This window comes from Struthio camelus, chromosome 14 (assembly GCF_040807025.1).
Source record: "Struthio camelus isolate bStrCam1 chromosome 14, bStrCam1.hap1, whole genome shotgun sequence".
NCBI lineage: Eukaryota > Metazoa > Chordata > Aves > Struthioniformes > Struthionidae > Struthio > Struthio camelus.
The window spans coordinates 706874-725270 of NC_090955.1; the positions used below are offsets into that span (position 1 = coordinate 706874).

Consider the following 18397-nt stretch of genomic DNA (forward strand, 5'->3'; position numbering starts at 1 on the left):
CAGTCTTGCAGAGTGTCTGCCCCAGTGGGGAAAGGAAGGGCCCGTGCCAGAAGTCTTGTGTAGATTCTCTTGAGGCCCAGACCCAAATTGTTTTATTTATAAGCTGAAACCTACCTCTTAAGTTGTAGCTGTAGATCAGTCAACTCTCCCATTCTGCAGAAGAGTCTCTCCTTTAGTTCTTTCTCTTTTTCCCGCTGCTGCAGCACAGTGTAGTGTCCTTTCTCCTGCTCTGGGTTTCAGAGGACGTGGTCTACCAGAGTTGGGATTTGTTGAATAGGGTCCCAGGTCAAAAGAAGCCAGAAAGCTGCTCTGTAGCCAAACATGTGCCTCTTGGTGGGAGCCTATGCTGAAAGGCCTGTGCTAGATGTGGGATCTTGTGCGCAGGCAGGTAGCTCTGGTGCATCTTCACTGCAGAGAGCCAGGAAAACACGACTCGATGCAGGAGTAAGAGCAGAAAACAAGGTAATGCTGAGCTGGCATTACCAAGAGCATTGCAGAGAAGGGTGAGCACCTTGCTTCGTAGAGGTGGAGAGAGGGACTCGTGGCTACATGATTGCCGTGAGCTGACACGCATATGGGGTGAGGCTGCCAGAGCCCTGCCCTGTCCATGCTTGCTCTTGTTCCAGTGGAAGGGAGGATGGGAGCATGTGGGTGGGGGGAAGGTTGGGCCTTGACAGGCCAACGCTGGATCTGCCCAATTGGCTGTGGAGCCGCGCTCCTGGACTGCGTGGGGCAGAGTGGGCACTCAGCAGCCAAGTATTGCCACCAGGAGTGCTCTTCTGAGTGAAGGGAGAAAATCATGGTCATGGACATAGATCTCCAGGCATAGTGAGGTCTTCCTAAGTCTTTCCAAATGCTGCTTCCATCTACTCTTGTGTGGTATGAAAACCAAAGGGTGAAAGCTGGAGTTACCTATCATGGCAAAGATAACTGCATGGTTTTCCTTACTTTCTCTCCTCTGATCTCTTATACCAGTTTTGAAGTTCAGCTGGATATTGCACCTGGCTCAGGCACATTCCTGCTTTATCTCTGTGGGCCTTTTTAATACTCTTCCCACTTATTTGAGTAGAACAACTTGCAGAATAAGGTGCTATGTAGTCCTGTAAATATGGTTATTCATACCTCATTCTGAACTTTAAGTAAATAAACCATTGCTAGTGTTTTCAGGGTGCTCCTAAAAACTAGTTTGCTGGGAAGGCAGCGTCATACTGGTTTCATCTGTAGCATTTTAAACATTCAGACCCTTCTCCCTAATCCAGGCGTGAATGATATAATCAGCTGGAAAGCTCTATTTCTAGCCAATGATGAACAGCAGGAGAAAGGACTGCAAGACAAGTTAATCAGTCCTTTAAAGTGTATTTATCTGGCAAGCTATGCTGGCTGCTGTGACATGCAAGGACACCCCAGGCCATAGGAGTTTTTGCATGAATTTTCAGTTGTACCCCTGCTGGTTTTATTTTAACTCTTCTGATTCTCGTAGAGGAGACTTGGGACTGAAATCTCTCACCATTGCTTTGCTTTGTTGTTTTACTTCCCTTATCATGTGCATCTCTCTGTTATTTAATCTCCTTGTTCAGGCGGCACCAACTGTGCTTGGTTAAGATCAATGTCTCGATAAGAAATGAAGCATGTTTTCTACAGTCAAACAAGCACTTTCAGATAGTTTCCTGACCCTCTAGCTGGGTTTGGGGAAGACAAGAGAGGAATGTCGTACTCACTGCGTGTCCAGCACCCAGGGATGTGCTCTGCCATGCATCTCGGTGTTAGGCCAGACTCTTACCTCTCATGAGCACAGATCAGGAGCAACAGCATGGGCATCAGCAGAGTCACAGAGGGGTAACCTTTAGTGCAAGTGAGAAGATCTTGCCTGCTGCAAATTATTCTGCCTAGTGGGCCAAATATTTTGTTGTCATTTACCCACTGGCTCCAATGTCGAAGGCATTAATTCAGGTATGCCCTGGGGCAATGGAGAATCTACTCCATTTTTGCTGTAGTTTTGCAGGATAATTTACATCTCATGAGTGAACAGGATGGGGTTGTCATACAGATTTGGATTCTGAGTCAGCTCCGGTATCTGAGCCATCAATTTAAAGTGAGAACAAAAGTAGGGGGACAGATGACCTTTTAAAATCATTTTTCAGCTTCGTTTAGGCCTTTCATTTCAGCTGTCCTACTGCTACAGTCCCCTTCCTGAAGCCCCCTACAGCTCATTATACCCTTTCCTTCACACACACGCGTACACACAAACCCACACACACTTCTGAAATAATAATGTGCAGAAGGGAGACCACTGGAAAGTGAAATCTCTGCAGGGGCTTGCAGAAATGCACACTGCAATGTATGAGACATTGGCTTCCTGCTGGGGGCGGGGGGGGGGGGTCACCCCAGCAGATTTGCCATTGCACAAAGCAGCACATCCTTCTAGTGTCACTCCAACCCCCTCTTCTAACATTTAGGTGCGTGTAATAAGGGAGCTGCCCCAGAGTGGCAGCTGAGTAGCGCATATGGATTTACTTTTTATCTGGGAGTACATTTATTCCAGTGTAGAAGGGTGAAAAGTCCAAGACTGACAGCGCCATCACTCAGAGAGCCAAGACCTTCTGTCATCCAGGTACTGACAGAGGAGCCCTTTCAGGAGCGAGAGGAGAATGCTTATTTCATTCCTCTCATGTCCTAGACTGTGACTGACCGTGAGCACCAGTCTGTGATGGCTGTGGATAAGCCATCTTGGGAACGAGGCCACCATTTCCTGGTTATCTAACAGCTAGCAGAGGCTAGGGATCGTTAGTCAGTACCATCTTGGGCTGGACTGAAAGCTGGTGACTCAGGGGAGGAAGCCTCTGTGTTGCGCTACTTGTCCGTTTGCATCACAGTGCCTTTTTGGTATTTCACTTTCATGGGTTGCAGTGTGAAATAAATTTTATCATTAGGCCCCTGTGTTTCTTCTTGTCTCCTCATTGAAGAAGCTGAGCATGCACTCTGCTAACCTCTCTTTATTTTTCTTGTTTTGTAAATAACAGGAGAAAATTGACTGTCCGCGGATTGTACCTGCCCCTTTAGACCCAATGCCGACGGGAGCGTCTCAAGACATTATAATCTCACTGGCTAATGCGACTTTTTCTAAGGTAAATGAGTTTCTAGAAAGAGCAGAAAGGTAACCATGAGCTAACCTAAGCTCATGAGGTGATCCTAAGATGATGTGCAGCTAGGAGGCCAGGAATCAGCAGAAGGGTTTTTAAATACAAGCTAATTTCTGCCTCAGGAATGAGGTGATGGGTCCAGTACCGCTTTATGTTAGCAGCTGCAATAGCTATAATAACAAAGGATGCTGGTGGAAAGTAGCCACCCCAATGGCAAGTGAGCTTTCATAGCAAATCCAAAGGGAAATGCGGTTTGTGTATAGATGTTCTCCAGGGAGCTCCTGCAATTAATGACAGGCCTTTTGCATCCTGTGGAAGAAGGAGGTTTATGCACCTTGTAAAATAGGCACTAGAACAAAACATTTGGGGGAAATAAAATTCTCATTTTCCTTGTGGATATTTGTTTCCAGCTAGAGAGCGTGCAGATGTCCAGGTCTCGCAAGGGAACTCTTGCCGAGCTGCATGTAAGCCCATCCCCATGGCCCTCTGGAAAAGCAAGAAACACTCTTAGAAATGAAAGTGTAAGCAAAGACAAAGCCCAGAACTGCGGGCAGAGTGCCCTGTGCTAGCTAAGCAACTGGTTGGAATACAGCAAGGAAATATATTTCAACTTAACTTTTGGTGGTCACTGCGGATTTTTTTTTTGTGAAAAAGTCCTTTCTATGAAACTTTCTGGCATGTGAATTGTCATAGGGCAAACAGTGGGAGTGAACCTCAAATGCTGCGTTCTGAGGTGCATTTAACACCAGAAGAAACGAGAGGAATTTAGTGTAGGGAAGCTGGGCACTGGGAAAATATTTGACTAAGCTCTGGTATTTGTAGGAAGCTGCCCTGTGTCATTTTGGGTCAAGTCTTCAACTAGGCCCTGGGGGGGGGGGGGTTCTGATTTGCAATATCCCTATGGAGGATATCCATTCACTGGACAGCCAGGTAATTCCGCTTTTTTTAGGGAAATGAAATGACTTGGGAAAGCTTGTGGAGCTATAAAGCTTGCATCTCTGGAGGGCAGCAGGAAGAAGCTGTAAGACATTGCATTAGCAGTGCTTCCGCCAGACCTCATTCTCCTTAGTGCACCAGCAAAAAGGGCTCTCCCTTGCTCTGGCTTGGGCTCCCATTTCCTGCAGAAGGTCTGGCCTTTGTAAATAAGGATGTGCCCCTCTACAATCAGCAAAAAAGGGCGAGAAATTGCTCTTCCTCTGTGGATGTTTGAGGTGGCTAAAGAGGAAGCAATACCACATGTAACCTGATAGGAAATGAAGTCAACAGGAAAGTGACTGAGGCACCTCCATTCCCAGAGGGTGGCTGGAGAAACTATCTTACAATCTGACTTCCTTCTTCCTACCATCTGCAAAACTCCTGGAGCCACTGGGCGGGATTAGTTCTCCTTTATTCTCTGCTGCTGCTCTGGAGGATTAGGAGACCAGTACCCAAGTATCTTTGTTGGCATCATGAAAACTGTTAATGTGCTAGCAAAAGAGGAGAGAGGGCATGGGTTTATTTTAAAAGTGGAAGTAACATGGGTGCAAATGATTCATTGCAAAAGATTCCAGTTTCTGTCTTAGTGCTGCATGTGTGTTCTGTGAGTCAGCAACTCTGTGCCAGCAATCTGTTTTTTTTTTGTTTTTTTTTTTTTTTAAATCAGATCTGCCAGGTTTTAAAGTGTAGTTAGAGTTCAGTAACGGTGAAGCATCAACTTGCTTGGAGATAGGATTTTTTCCTGCAGGATGGGAGCACAACAGTAACTAGGTGCAGGATGTAATCCCTTGTGTTATTAGTAAAACAGCACAGAAAATTTGTGTTTGAACATACTCTCAGCTAGATCCTCATCTAAAGCAGAGATTTATTCAGTACAGCCGTTAGGAAAAGAAAGATGGCTTTGAGCCCAAATCACTGACTGGTTTACAATCCTGTTCAAGCGAGACTGCTTGGGACCAATTTGCCTCCCGGTATAAGCCGCAGCCTAGGCTCTAAATTCCACCTGTTTAAAGGAACCACCTCCCAGGATACTATGTTGGCTATGGATTACCCAAGTATAACCCCCTGGCCACGCATGTCTCCTGTTTTGTACATGCCATGGATCCCTGACTCCAAAAGCAACTGTCAAATGCCTGGTCATTTAGCTTTCTAGCCACACCCTGGGCAAGAGCAAGCAGGAGAATTTGGGTCCATGTGTGATGTTCATCCTGAAGTAGTTAAATGCTAAGTATGTAACAGAGCAGGATCAATTAAGAAAAGACCCCCCCCCCCCCATACCCATTTACAATATTGGGTTCCGGTCTCATATTTATACTTGAACCATAGTTCAGCTATTCATAGGACAGACAAGGTAAGATGCAGCACCAACTTTATCTATTGACTGGATGGAAAATTGCAAAAAAATGTTGTTTCTACCTGTTCTGTCCTGCTGCTTGTTCCCCAGGAGACAGCTCTAGAATGCCATTTTGGAACTGAGTGGACGTTCGAAGCCCGATGGCTGAACTCCTCCGCTGTTCAGTGCAGCCATGTGCTGGTGAGTGCAGCAACAATGCCTGTGGCTCAGCTCAAAGGGTCTGCAGTGCGGCAGGGGAGACAGCCTGGCCCGTGCAGAGGGCTCTTCTGCTGCCCCAGCCTCAGCCTGCAGCACTGGAACGCTTCCTCCTGTCCTTCCCTGGGCAGGGTCAGATGGAGAAAGGACCGAGCGGCTCTGGCCTCTCCAGCAGGGTGTTCCATGGGGCTCATGTTGTCCAATGGCTTGGCGGGCTTTTGCGGGGTCATTGGTTCCACTTTGTCTCTTCTGTGAATTGTTTTGGTGGCTCTAGCCTCTGCCGTGCTGGGTTTTGGGGAAGAAGCTGCTTGTTTTACTTTTTAAAATGGCAACAGTTCAGTAAAACAAACAAAAGAGTTGTCACCTTTTAGTATTACTGATTCTGTAGCTTTTTTTCCTGAAAAAGGTTTTGGCCTGAGAAATGCGCAGACGTTCACCAAAGAGTGGTGCGTGGTTACTGGAGAACAAATTACACCTCTGAAATGCAAGCAAATACTTGGGCTTCTGCTGATGGGAATATTTAAAATAGACGTTGGAGAGGAACACTTTCTTGTTACATGGCCTGAGAAATTGTGTATTGTGACCAAGCCCTGAAAATTCACAGGCTGGCCAGTCTGTTAATTTTTCTGTTCATTTCTACTAAAATGTCAGCAAACCAGGGCTCTGTTCTCACTAATGTGTGTATAGTGCCTTTTTCTGCTTTTGTTGAGACCTCGGCAAAACAGTTGAGAAGGACAGAAAATAGCTTCCTCTCCCTTTCTCTCTGCTGAAGCTCGGAGCCTCCTACACTGAGAAGCCGTGGTAGGAGGTGTGTCATGAGGAGTGTTAATCAGCTTTGTGTGCATATGTAACCTGGGATTTTAGTCAATTTCATTAGTGTTTTTTCATTTTTGTTTTCATGCAGCTCCACACATCAGAAAAAAGCCGTCTCTTCCCAGTAAGCCTTCAGCTGAAGGATATACCAGACAGATTTATTGACAGTCCAGAGATGATGACAGGTTTGAGTTGAAAATATTTTTATTCTGCTCTCATTTGGTCGGCTTGAAAGATTCTAGAAGTCTAGCAAAGTTTATAGATTCGGGAGAGAAATCACGCCACAGCTCAAATGTGTACAACTCTCTTCTTTCTCTCATGCATACACAAAAACGCGTATTTACAGAGGCACAGGCTCACATCCATGTGAACATGTGTGCAGAAACCAGACAAGACTCACACACCCACAGACATCCATTTTGCAGTCGGGCAAATTCACATCCCATCCTTGAGCACGCACAACAGTTGAGATTTCTTGTCTGCCAATAGCGTATAGAACAGAGTGTTCTGAAATACTCAATCACAACAGAAATGTGAAGTGTCTCCCAGGGTCAGCAAAGGAATTCTTCTCAAAGGAGATAAGGAATGGGAGGGGGGAAGGGCTCTAGCATAAGCTTTTACAGGAGCATGGCATCAAGGTTCAGCACATTGTAAAAATTGAGTCTTTTTTTTCCCTCCTGAGCTGAGAAAGAAGAAAATGTATGAACACAATTCACCCTTGGCCCACTCTCTATCTCTGGGAAGAATGCGTGAGTTCCTAAAACAGCCCTTGCTACATCAGCAAACTAAGAAATGAAGGGGAAACAGTCGGATTAAAAGTGCCTCCAAAACAAGACATTTAGCTTAGGGCAAGCGTAGCCAGTAAGCCAGCTGAGCCAGTGCTCTCACAACCACCTCGGTTCCCTGCCTCGGCTGGGAACTTTGTGTTTTAAATAACTCTATGCTACTGCTATATGTAGCATCTTTGGGGTTGGTTTCCCTCTCAATAGTCTCAGCAATTTTAATAGAAGGTGCTGATTTATATTTGATGCAAATGAGGACTAGATCATTGAAGTGCGATTTTCTTAGGAGGAAAGCTGTAATAGGTGGAGAGACGTTAACACTGTCAGTCGCTGACCCAGGATAAAAAGGTTTCCCCATGGGAAATTCCAGTGTGTAAAGGAGACATATCTTGCTAAGCATTCCACATTGGTGAAATAACCTTTGAAACATCAACGTGAGGGGGCATGAGCCAGGACTTCCTTGCAGAAGGAAAAGGGTATCCCGGAGTATTTTTGAGCTACTAGAGGTAACCACTAGAAGAGGGGTAGGGCTTTGAGTTAGGGTTATTTTAGTATGCAACAAAAGATTCTTAATTCTCAATGTGAGCATTCCTGGAAGCAGAAAAGACAGACAGTGCACAGAACATGGAATCCACACCTTTTCCTGCAAGCAGAAGGGGTTAGTTTATGCAGCCTATGTTTGCATCAGTTTGAATTTGCCAGCATATTTTGAGATCCTATGGGACCATTATACATCTCTGGCTCCTCTTTGCCTTGATCAGATTGGTACAAGTAAAATTACAGAGAGACTTACAGAACAATTACAAGTAGAGACAGAGATCTGCTGGGCCAATTATATAGATGTGTATATCTTTCATACCGTCTTTAATGGAATTACTGTTATTTTCCGTTGATTGTTTTATCAGTATTTATCAGCTTTTATTGTAAACTGCATTTCTGTACCTCACCAAAGGGAATCTTAGCTCATTGTCCTTGGGTGGAAAGCCAACCAGTGTAACTCACTGAGTAGACTCAAAAAGAGGTAAAATAAGCTCACTTTTTTCATGCAGAATGAGGGATTTCTTTGAGTGCCAGTGAAGTTTCATTAGCATGAGCACAGACAGACTGTTGAAGACCAAGAGATTCATTAGTTTTTTATGAAGTGCTTTGAGACCCTCCCGTGAACAGAAGTGCAAAATATGACTGTTTCTTTATTTTATGTTCTCCTGCAAAATATCCTCTGGGGAAAAGGGTGTGAAAGGAATGTTTCCTGAATATTTCTAGCTGTTGATCTCAGCAGATACCCACGCTCCAGTGGTAGAAGGCTTTGGACTGGAAAGGAAATGTAACCTAGGGCACCAGCTAATGAAGAGGTGAGAGCACTGTAGGACAATCATTTGGAAGCTGAGCTGAGCAGATCTGAAGGGAGAAGTCAATGAAGAGAGCCCATGGTCACTAAGGGGAAGGAAAGGGAATGTAAACATTGTACAAAGCATTGTTACAATCGGATTTTTGCCGCAGAATATGGAAGCTAGTGATTCCTTTGCTAACAGGATGGAGCCAGCTTTGCCAAGCAGCTTCCCATGTGGATGCTGAGAACTGGAAACATAGCATAAATTGACAAAAGGTTTTGAGTTTGGGTTGTTGTTTGTTTTTCAAGAGGGAGGAAAAGAAAAGAAAGTGTTAAATTATATTGCAGTGACAACAAGCGCCCAGTCCTTCTGGGAAATCTTCAGGGTGGCAGCCAGTGCTGCCTTGTCTTGCCATGTGTGCGAGCTCTTCCACTCATCCACTGGATTTCAAATGTTATTTGGTTTAGTATGGCTATGGAAGGGGTCCGTGTTTGATTGTGTAAAGCTAAGCTAAGCTATGACAGTCTCGGGTCCAGGACCTCACATTTTCTCTTGTCTTTTACGGTTTAGTGGAGGTCTATAACTGTGCAACTGGAAGCGCTGACTGTTCTCAGTGTCTCGGGAGAGAGGATCTGGGACACCGGTGCATCTGGAGTGAGACCAGCTCCAGCTGCAGACTAAACACTGAATCCCCCCAGACCTCAGATGTGTGCCCAGCTCCCGAGATTAAGAAGGTAAGGCATGCACGCAATGTGGAAAGCGTGTGGCGGGGGGATGACAAGCAGTGCAGAAGACTGAAACTGACTGGGTGGTCACAGGCCTGGGGACAACTGGGAAGTCATGTTTTATCCCTGACACAAGACAAGGTCAAGACCAGCACTGAATTATTCACTGATTTTTTTTTTTTAATGGTTTTGGCTCACCTGAAAATAGAAAACAGCATGCCAAAGACATCTTGGTATTGACAAGATCCAATCTTAATCTTGCTAGGGGAAAAAAAAACCAGCACAATCAAAATGTACCAGAGTTCCTGGGGTGAGTAAAAGGGAGAAAAAGTTGTAGAATCAGCTGAAGGATTCTTATCTAGAAATAGCGATTAACTGGGTATAGCTAAAAGATGAACGTGAACCCTATCTCCAGACATGCATTCTCTGAAGTTTTGCTGAGATCCGTAGTGATAGAGGGGCCTTTTGGCATTTTGAGACGAGTTTTATTTAGATTATCATTTTTTGAATGTTTGGGGGGACATTTAGATGTGGGGTTCTGCTTAGAGGTATGATATGAGCAACCAAATTTGTCCCCCAGTGTGTAGCAAAGAAAGTCCATTGAACAAATGAGCTCTATGGGAAAAGAGAAGAAGCTGGAGAGGAAAAACAGCTAATGTGGCCATCAAAGTTGGCAAGGATATGGTGTTTCTGTTCTTAGGGAAGCATGCAGTGGTATCAGCTCATAATCTGAGTGCTGTAACATTGCATGGATGGATTGTATGATTCCCATTGCTTGCCCATTTCATCTTGTCATTAGTGCTAGCCTAGCAGCGGTGGGAAAGGAATGTTTTCACATGAGGTTGTCCTTCTCCAATGCATATAAAATACTATCAGCACCTTGCCAGAAAATAGTGGAAGCAAACCACAAGAATTTAGGTTACAGAATGTCTCAGGACTGCAATGCTGTTTCCTTAGCAAATAGTAGATGGTAAATCAAAATTCTCCAGACTCACACAAACAAGCTCTGCATTAGCACTTGTGGAGCTGTCCTCGAGAGGAAGAGGAATGGAGCAGGCTAAGGAAGAGGGCACCAAGCTTAGTAATGGAACGTTATCAGCATTAACCAGGTTGGTGGAAGAAGGAGCTTCCGTGCTTGACCTTCACCCCTGCCTGACATCATGGTGTGCTGGCAGCAGCTGCAGTAAGCCTCATGGTGCAGCCTCACCAAATGCGCTCTGAGGCAGGCAAGTGTTACCAGGTGCTTTGCACTAGCTTTGTTTGTCATTGCATTTGTTAAAGGAAAAAAGAGCCATTTCTACATTGGAGGGATTTAACTTACCCTCTGAATAATGAAATCAAACTGACTGGTAAAGCCAGTTGTGCAGTGAAACAGCATTACGTGCAGCAGGCATTTCCCTATGCCATTCCTCTCCCTATCCCAGGGAGATTAGTAGGTGCCAGATGAGAAAGCAACCAGCAGTAAGAGATCAGTAGGAACAGCCGTCTCTTCCTCAGTCATTGGACTAGTCCTATGTTCTGAGATACCAGAGCGCTGCTATCTTGGCCATGGTCCCATTCACAGAACATATTTCTTGTTTTTGTCCTCAAAGGCCCTGCTGTGTTCAGAACAGACCTTGAAAATGTGATGACAGGACTATCTCTTCCCAGTATACTAACGCCTTTCTTCTAGTTTTCCGTATCTCCAGGTTTGTTTCTGCCCCATCTCTGTTTGAGGCTGTTGTGTGGAGAGGAGTGATGTTTCATCCCAGATGTGCTTGCTTTTTGCCTGGGAGCTGAAGTAATACCAAAATCAGCACAGAAGTGTAACAGCTTCTTGTTTACAAAGCTCCAGCACAGGGAACATAGTGGTGGATGCTTTGGGGGCTGAGCTGGAATCTGAGAAGCAATTTCTTCTTCACTGAAGGACAAGCAGAACACAAACACGCAGACACAGGAAAGGAAATTCATTTAGGAATCAAAGCAAGTTTTTCTCATGGTTCTCTTTTAACGTGCAACCCTTTTCCTTTGGTCCCCTGGCAGATTGAGCCCTTGAGCGGGCCCCTGGACGGAGGAACTCTGCTCACAATACGAGGAAGGAACCTGGGCCGCAGGTTCAGTGATGTCATTAACGCTGTCAAGATAGGGAGTGTGAAATGTGTGCCACTCAGGGACAGATACGTGGTCTCTGAGGCGTGAGTATCTTTGACAGTGCCATTGGGAAGCCGGGGATGTGCCTCAGAATGGGTTGTTTTTCCCTTTTTCGTCTGGCTGGCTCCCTCACTACCCTTGCGACAAGGGAAATGGATGGCCTAGGATAAGAGCTGTTGAGCTAATCACCCCCATCTGGCCAGCTGTGATTCTTTGTGGAGCTTTTCTGCACTGGCGAGATGAGTTTGTTGAGCTGTTTCCCTTACTTCCCAAATAAAGGCCCTTTTCCCTTCATGTCCAGCAACATCTCCAGCGCAGCGCTTGCTCCTCCCAGCATTAGTCATTAGCGCATCATTTCTACGCCGTGAAGGCTGGGACAGGCCTGTGAACCTGAACAAAACCTCTGGTTGCCAGAGATGGGCTGAGGCCAGCAGTGGGACCGGGTAAGGAGAGCTAGCACAGCTGCTGCTGCGTGGAACCTGTTCAGAGATGCAAGCAGAACGCTTCACTCTGCAAAGCTCTCAAGCCTTTCACCACCATTCAAGTCACTTCATTATTTTTCAAGATTTCTCCCTTATCGCTGCCAGATGAGTTCGAGAGAAAAGCTGAAGTGATTGTTCCGGGTCTCCCTAGGGGCAAAATCCTCCACCAAAGCCAAAGGAAGCCCTCTGCCCCCTCCCTCCAGCCACTTTCCCATAGGGATAGTTGTGGCAGGCTATGACCATGGCCCTTAGTGGCAGCAGACTGGGCTGTCCAATATATGCTCTGCTCACGGGCAGTGCAGCAGCACTACAGGCAGGCCTAACTTACCATAAATTACGTTTCGCCCCCATCCTAGAGCAGAGCAGTGAAATAGCTCAACACTGATGTTAAGAAGCTTAGCCCATATTCTGCTCTGCAGCTGAGTGCAGGAGCAGCTACTGAATGAATATCCATGTATTTTAAAGATCACTGGAGCAGACTGCATGATTCTAAGAGCTTTTCAGAGACTAAGATCTTTCTAGTTCTACCTTTGGGTTGTGTCTTCAGCAAGCTTTTTCCTTAAACAATCCCTCAGTGCCACTAACAAGGGCATGACTTTATACTGTTGATGCATGGATATATCTTCTTTCACTGTGCTGCTTGCCCTCCTCAAAGCACACGTGGATAACCTGGTGTCAAAAATACAGGTTGATATTTCGCAGGCTCTATCTGCAGCAGACAGAACACAGCTAGAGGATTAGAATAAAAAGCTAAGGTTTCTTCCTAGCTCTGCTGTCCATGTCTTGTAAGGTGGTTCTCTTTGGATCTGGCCATATGCATGTGAACGTTGTCTTTCTTTTCTGCAGGATTGTATGCCAGACTGGAGAAACTCAGGAGGTGTTTTCTGATGTGGTAACAGTTAATGTGAGCCGGGAAGGCAGGTCCAGGGAGCGGTACTCCTATGTGGTAAGTAGCTGCCTCATAGATGTTTCTTTGGTGATTCTCCAATCGGTTTCCTTGTACCCGTTTAAAAAAAAGCCTATGGCCTCTCTACCCCCCAGCTGGCTTAGAGAACAGGATCCGTGATGAAAATTATTAGAGTCCCAATAGAGCAGTTGAAATCTTTTTTCACCTTTAATTACCTGGACGATGTCTAGCAAATTCAAGCTTGAGCACTAGAAGAAGGACTGCAGCCAAGGTGTCATAACTTAACTTGCATCAAGAAGACTGGCTTCTAATCTCAAGTCTTGCAATGAGTTCTCACTTATCTTGGTTATGCCTCTGTTTCTCTGGCTGTAACAAGGAGTTCATTTTACTTCCTCTTCTTTTGCTAAAGTGCCATTATAGCCTGTGAGATTTTATGTGAATTGCCAAGTCTCTCCTTGCTACGTTAAGTTATATACCATGAACCTGCATTGTTTAGAACTGACGTTTTGTGCTCTGGAGATTGCTTAGTTTTTGCCTGAGCATACAAAGTAGGGATTAGGCTTGAGCTAACCCCATGTCATATATAGAAAGAAAAGCCCTTCATAGCTTTGTACTGCGCCATCTCAAAGAGATGACTTTCACCTCTGTCAACCTGAAAGAATCCATGCAGCTCTTCTTTCCAATGAGCACCCTCATCTCAGGCTAGCCTCTGTTCATGAGTAGTCCCATGCATCCAGGACAAACACAACAGTATGCATGCCAATGGCATGCTGTGTACTCAAACTCTTTGTGCTTATGCTATTGCTTTAGCTGGAGAAGAATAGATTTTACTGGAGTCTAGTGCCTTGAAAGAAGATTTGAACCCCAGGAAATGACATTTGATTCCTATTGTGAGTAATTTAGTACAGGATCATTGAGTATAGTCCCCCTACCCTTGTAACTAACGATATGTTTGGTGTGTAGTTCAGAGAGGTTTACACAGCATCCGGTCAGCACATGTACAACACTCCCAGCATCCCGTAGCAGAGCTGAGACTGGCAAAGTGCACAGCAGCACATACACGAGAAGAGAACTGGTGAGGTCAAAGGCGTTGCCAGTGTAGGTTCAGCACTAGTTCATGGGAGGACGTTCACTTTGGGACTCCTTCCCATAGTTTCTAGGGTGCAGATTCTCATCTGAAACATTTCAGAGAACCTGCAGTGTGGAATGGAGCAAGGTACAAATGCGGGTATGACCGGTAACAGATCTGGCATTTGGGATTTCTAGTGCATTAGTCACCAGGATATGCGCACTGCCTCCAGAAAAGGAGACCTGCCGTCACATCAGCTGCTGCGGAGTTAATTGTGTTGTTGACAAAGAGGAGAAGGGCCCTAAGAATGGGAAAGGCTGGGCTTCTTAGCCTGCTTTCAGAGTACAAGGAAAAGCCCTCTCAGGAAACACCTGCACCAGCACTAAACAAAGCAAGAAAAGCCAAAGACAGTCACTGAATTGGAACTAGTGTTTCTGACAGCTCTGTGCTCACAGCTCCTGGGCAGACTGGTGACGATGGCTGCCCTCTCCAAGGAGCGGGGAGAGAGGACCCGTTTTCTGCCCTGGTGGCACAGCAGAAAGCTGTCTTGTTGTATCTGTTTATCTCAGCCTGGTCAGTCATTTTCCCAACAAAGTTTGGAAAAAAGATTAGATAATTCCCGGCTCTGTGTATGTGTGTGGGTGAGTGTCTTGTGTGTGTTGGGGGAGTGAAGTTGCATAGTGTTTAGCTGCTGTTATGCTTCGCACCATAAATGGCTGCATTTGCAAATCGAGTGTTTGGTTTTCTTGATTATCATCCTACGTGCAGTGACCTAAAGATGGAGTAAATTATACCGTACAAAGCTGGTCTCAGTGAGACCTGAACATGAGCATTAATATCAGTTTACCTGATAATATCTAAAAGTTCCAGAACAGCCTGTCCAAATCAAATATTGTTTGTGTGTTAAGTGCTTCAGAGTCCCTGTCAGACATATCTAGAAGAGGCAGAATTCAGCTGTAACTCTACTAAGGAGGAGAAAGAAATGTGGTCCAGAGACTTCTGCAGGACTTTGTACCAGGCAATAGATAAGCTGAATTTGCAAAAGTTGCAATGGAAGCAGTCAATGCTGGCAATATACTGAAAGCAGTAGCCACTGGCTGTTGCAGATGAGAAGAGCTGGAGGGCTTTGCAGGGCATGAATAATCCTTTCTGTTGCTGTTGTTGCAGCACATTTGAATATGTGGCTTAGGAGCCAAGGGCAGGAGACAGCTGCCTTACAGCTCTCTGACTATTTCTCAGAGTCTGAGAAATATAAATTAACAAAATGAATCCTGTAGAAATGAGTAGTGATCAGATACAACCGGGGAAATGGCTGTAGAGGAATAGAATCAATCTCAGTGTGGGACAAGGGCAAGGATAGCTATTAATAAGCATGCTTGTGTGGCTAGGATTGACAGGAAGGGATATTAGCACCAGGAGATATGAAGCAGCTTAGTCTTATTTACTTCAGTCAGCCTCTGTGTGATTTTTTTTCTCTACAGCTGCAGTGAGAGACAGGGAGTGTAGCAGTGAGCAAGCTTCTGCCACACTCTGCAGCCCTGCAGGTCTTGTCCCCCAGGGTTTTGTGTTGTTTGATAGGGAATTACCAAATGCTTTATGGAAGGGTCCTGAAATAATTATTTGCTATGCCCTCAGTGTCCTATTCACACCAGAGCAGGAAAGTTGCCCAGCAGATTCTCTTGGGGCACTGTGCGTAGCAGACATGAAGGTTCAGGACTGCATTAGTTATCCAAGCCTCAAGCTCATGAATCTCAGGAAGATTTCCAGGGGCTGCAAATGTAGATAACATACATGTTAATTTCAGCGGAAAATGGTGAGAGGCAAACTAACTTCCCCCTTAGTTTCTGTCACTTCAAGAGATTTGGATTTGAATCTTTCTTAAGGAAGAATGAGTTTGATATTCCGTTATGTAGATCCAAGTGGATATTTTCACAGATCTAAAAGCCATCATCCAACACAGCTTTGGCATAGCTTCACATTCAGGAGGAAATGAATGTGGAAGAGCAGAGATGGTGGGAGCTGGAATGATTGAGAAGTTTTCCTTCTCAATGGATCTCGAACTGTCGCCTTCCAGCTCAGGCTCTGCAGTTGAAAAGTTCAAGGGCCTCAGATCCTGGGCTCCAGTTCTGACTCATATGTCATTTAGAAGACAGGATTTAGGAACTGCTGAGGGTCACAGAGGTTTTATACGGTCTCGGTCCTCATACCTTGTACTTCTCTCCTTGTCCAGAAAATGAGCCAGTAAGTACTTTTGCTATGCTGCTGTTTCAGAGCCTGGCAATACTGGATACTTAAATCTACAACAGCAGTTCCCATGCACAGTCTGGAGTATTCAGTTGTGAATTTACGAGGCTCAAAAGCCATTGATGAATTTCCCTTTTGTTTTTTAGCTTCCTGTGGTGCAATCCATAGCTCCACCGAATGGCCCGAAAGCTGGAGGAACAAGAGTGACTATCAAAGGAAGTAGGCTGGATGTTGGCTCTGAGCTCCACGTCCTCGTCAATAACTCCAAACAGTGCACTGAGCTCAGGTGAGATTGGGTCTAGGGGCTGGCACTCAGAGCTGGTTGTTGTTGAACCAGGGAGAAAGAACCTAAATGGTAGGAAAGATCATACTATCCCACAGTAGATCAAGAAGGGTTGGATTTTGGATGGAGGGGCCTGCTGCATATCGCTGCTAACCTTGGAGCTGCTGTAGCATCCAGGCAGGCCCATTTGGCTACCACCCTTACCATTTCCAACCTCCCCAGCAATCAAAGTGTCCCCGGAGTGGTGACACAGAGCTGTGATGCAGGTGCCTGACACAGGACTATAGTGTTTGTCTGGTAACGTGAATGCATTAGTGTTACCATGATGTGGCAGCTGCATTCCAGCAGCGAATGAAGTGATTCTCACACACAGTTTGTAATGTACTTCTAGGTGTCTTGGGTGGTCTGGGACTGGAGTCAAAACCCTGAGAACAAAGCAGACGTAGATTTTTTTGTTCCCAGACCTGCTATAGATGCTCAGTGGGCTTACCTGCTTGGGGCAATGTAGGTCAACCTAGCACAGAGGCCTCTGAAGTGATCCTCCTGCGCAGGAACCATTCTTGAAAGTGTCTTCAGCACAGCACTGCACCTGGGGGAATGGACCTTGCCCTGCAGCCGTTACTTAAGCCCATGTCCCCCCACAAAGACAGGTGAGGTTCTAGCTCTGAGTCATACATGGGCTCCGTGAGCTTTGGGATCCCTCCACCACGCTCCAGTCACCTCACCAAATCACCTAGGGACTTTTATTTTTTATTCTGTGGTCACTACCTATATGGTAAATTCAAAATGATTACATTCAGCCATGCTATCCTGACCTCCTTGCAGAGCAACCATATCACCTTTGGGTAAAGGGTGCCTGGTTTTTGTAGGAGAATAACACGCTGGAGGGTCACCCTGAAGGTCTGTGATGGTCCATCTGGGAGCTGTAAAAGAATCATCTCAAATCAGCCGTCACTTTGGAGATTGTTGGCATAATTTTCCCATCCTTCCTTCCCTCATTTGTAAAACACTGTTGATGCTCCATTACATTACGTTGCTGCAAGTGAGAGCGTGGAGGTCTCCTCGTGAAGGCAGCCAGACATGTAGATCAGTGTCTCTGCTGAAGGCGCTCCCTGCACACGGAGGGTACTACCCAGAATAACGCCCATGGCAGGTCCCTTGTCAAAGGAGACCCCTCTTTGTATTGTCCGCAGGAAGAAGTAGGAGCTTATCCTCTTCCACTGACTATAAAGGAAATCAGTCTGGCAGCCTGGGACAATATAACATCATAATTGCTCATTACTAGGTTATGTAATTATTAAGTAATTGAAATGTGACTCAGAATTCATTCTTACAGGCGTGAGGCAGCTGCCTGTCTTTGCTGTTTGCCTCACTTCTGAGGGAGCTCTCAGATCTACACTGCGTTGCTCCTACCATTCTTTGGCTGTAGCTTTCTCTGGCTTACTACATCTTTCACTTTCCAGTCGCAACGATACCACTATCACGTGCACCATGCCATCTGTGGAGCTCACCACGGCTGTGCGAGTCTGCATCCAGTTTGAGAACAAGTCTTGTGCCAACTACAATATCACGTTCAAGTACGAGAAGAACCCAGTTATAACAGACATCAGCCCCAAAAAGAGCCAGATCAGGTGAGATCTTTCCTCCAGCGGAGAAAGCGAAGTCTGTCAGGATTTTGCCCTTCCTTTTGTGGCCTGTGTTGAAATTGTCGTCTTAATTTTGCTAAATGCAAATGTGAATGCTGCTCTCATTCAAGTGGAGAGCTAATTGGAGGATCCCTGTGTGGCCCATTGCAGGCAACATGAGTATGCTCTGTGTCTGTGCCTCAAGCCATCCGTATTCAAACTGGCTCCTGAGTAAAAGCCATGTCGGTAACCCTGAGTTCAAGTTATTAAAGCACAGCTAGGAGGCAGGGTATGTTATCTGGGCCCAGTGCCACATTATTACAGCTTCATGACTTCCAGTTC

General features: G+C 45.7%; 1 protein-coding gene across 1 annotated transcript in view; it reads left to right on the top strand.

The window, feature by feature from the left end:
* Positions 1–18397, top strand: part of PLXND1 (plexin D1) — a 94473-nt gene that overhangs the window by 37191 nt on the left and 38885 nt on the right. The window contains exons 9-16 of the mRNA XM_068906733.1: positions 3021–3125; positions 5560–5649; positions 6569–6662; positions 9161–9324; positions 11338–11489; positions 12774–12873; positions 16294–16433; positions 17894–18061. Of these exons, the coding sequence (XP_068762834.1) occupies positions 3021–3125; positions 5560–5649; positions 6569–6662; positions 9161–9324; positions 11338–11489; positions 12774–12873; positions 16294–16433; positions 17894–18061 (1013 nt within the window). The remainder of the gene's footprint in view (positions 1–3020; positions 3126–5559; positions 5650–6568; positions 6663–9160; positions 9325–11337; positions 11490–12773; positions 12874–16293; positions 16434–17893; positions 18062–18397) is intronic.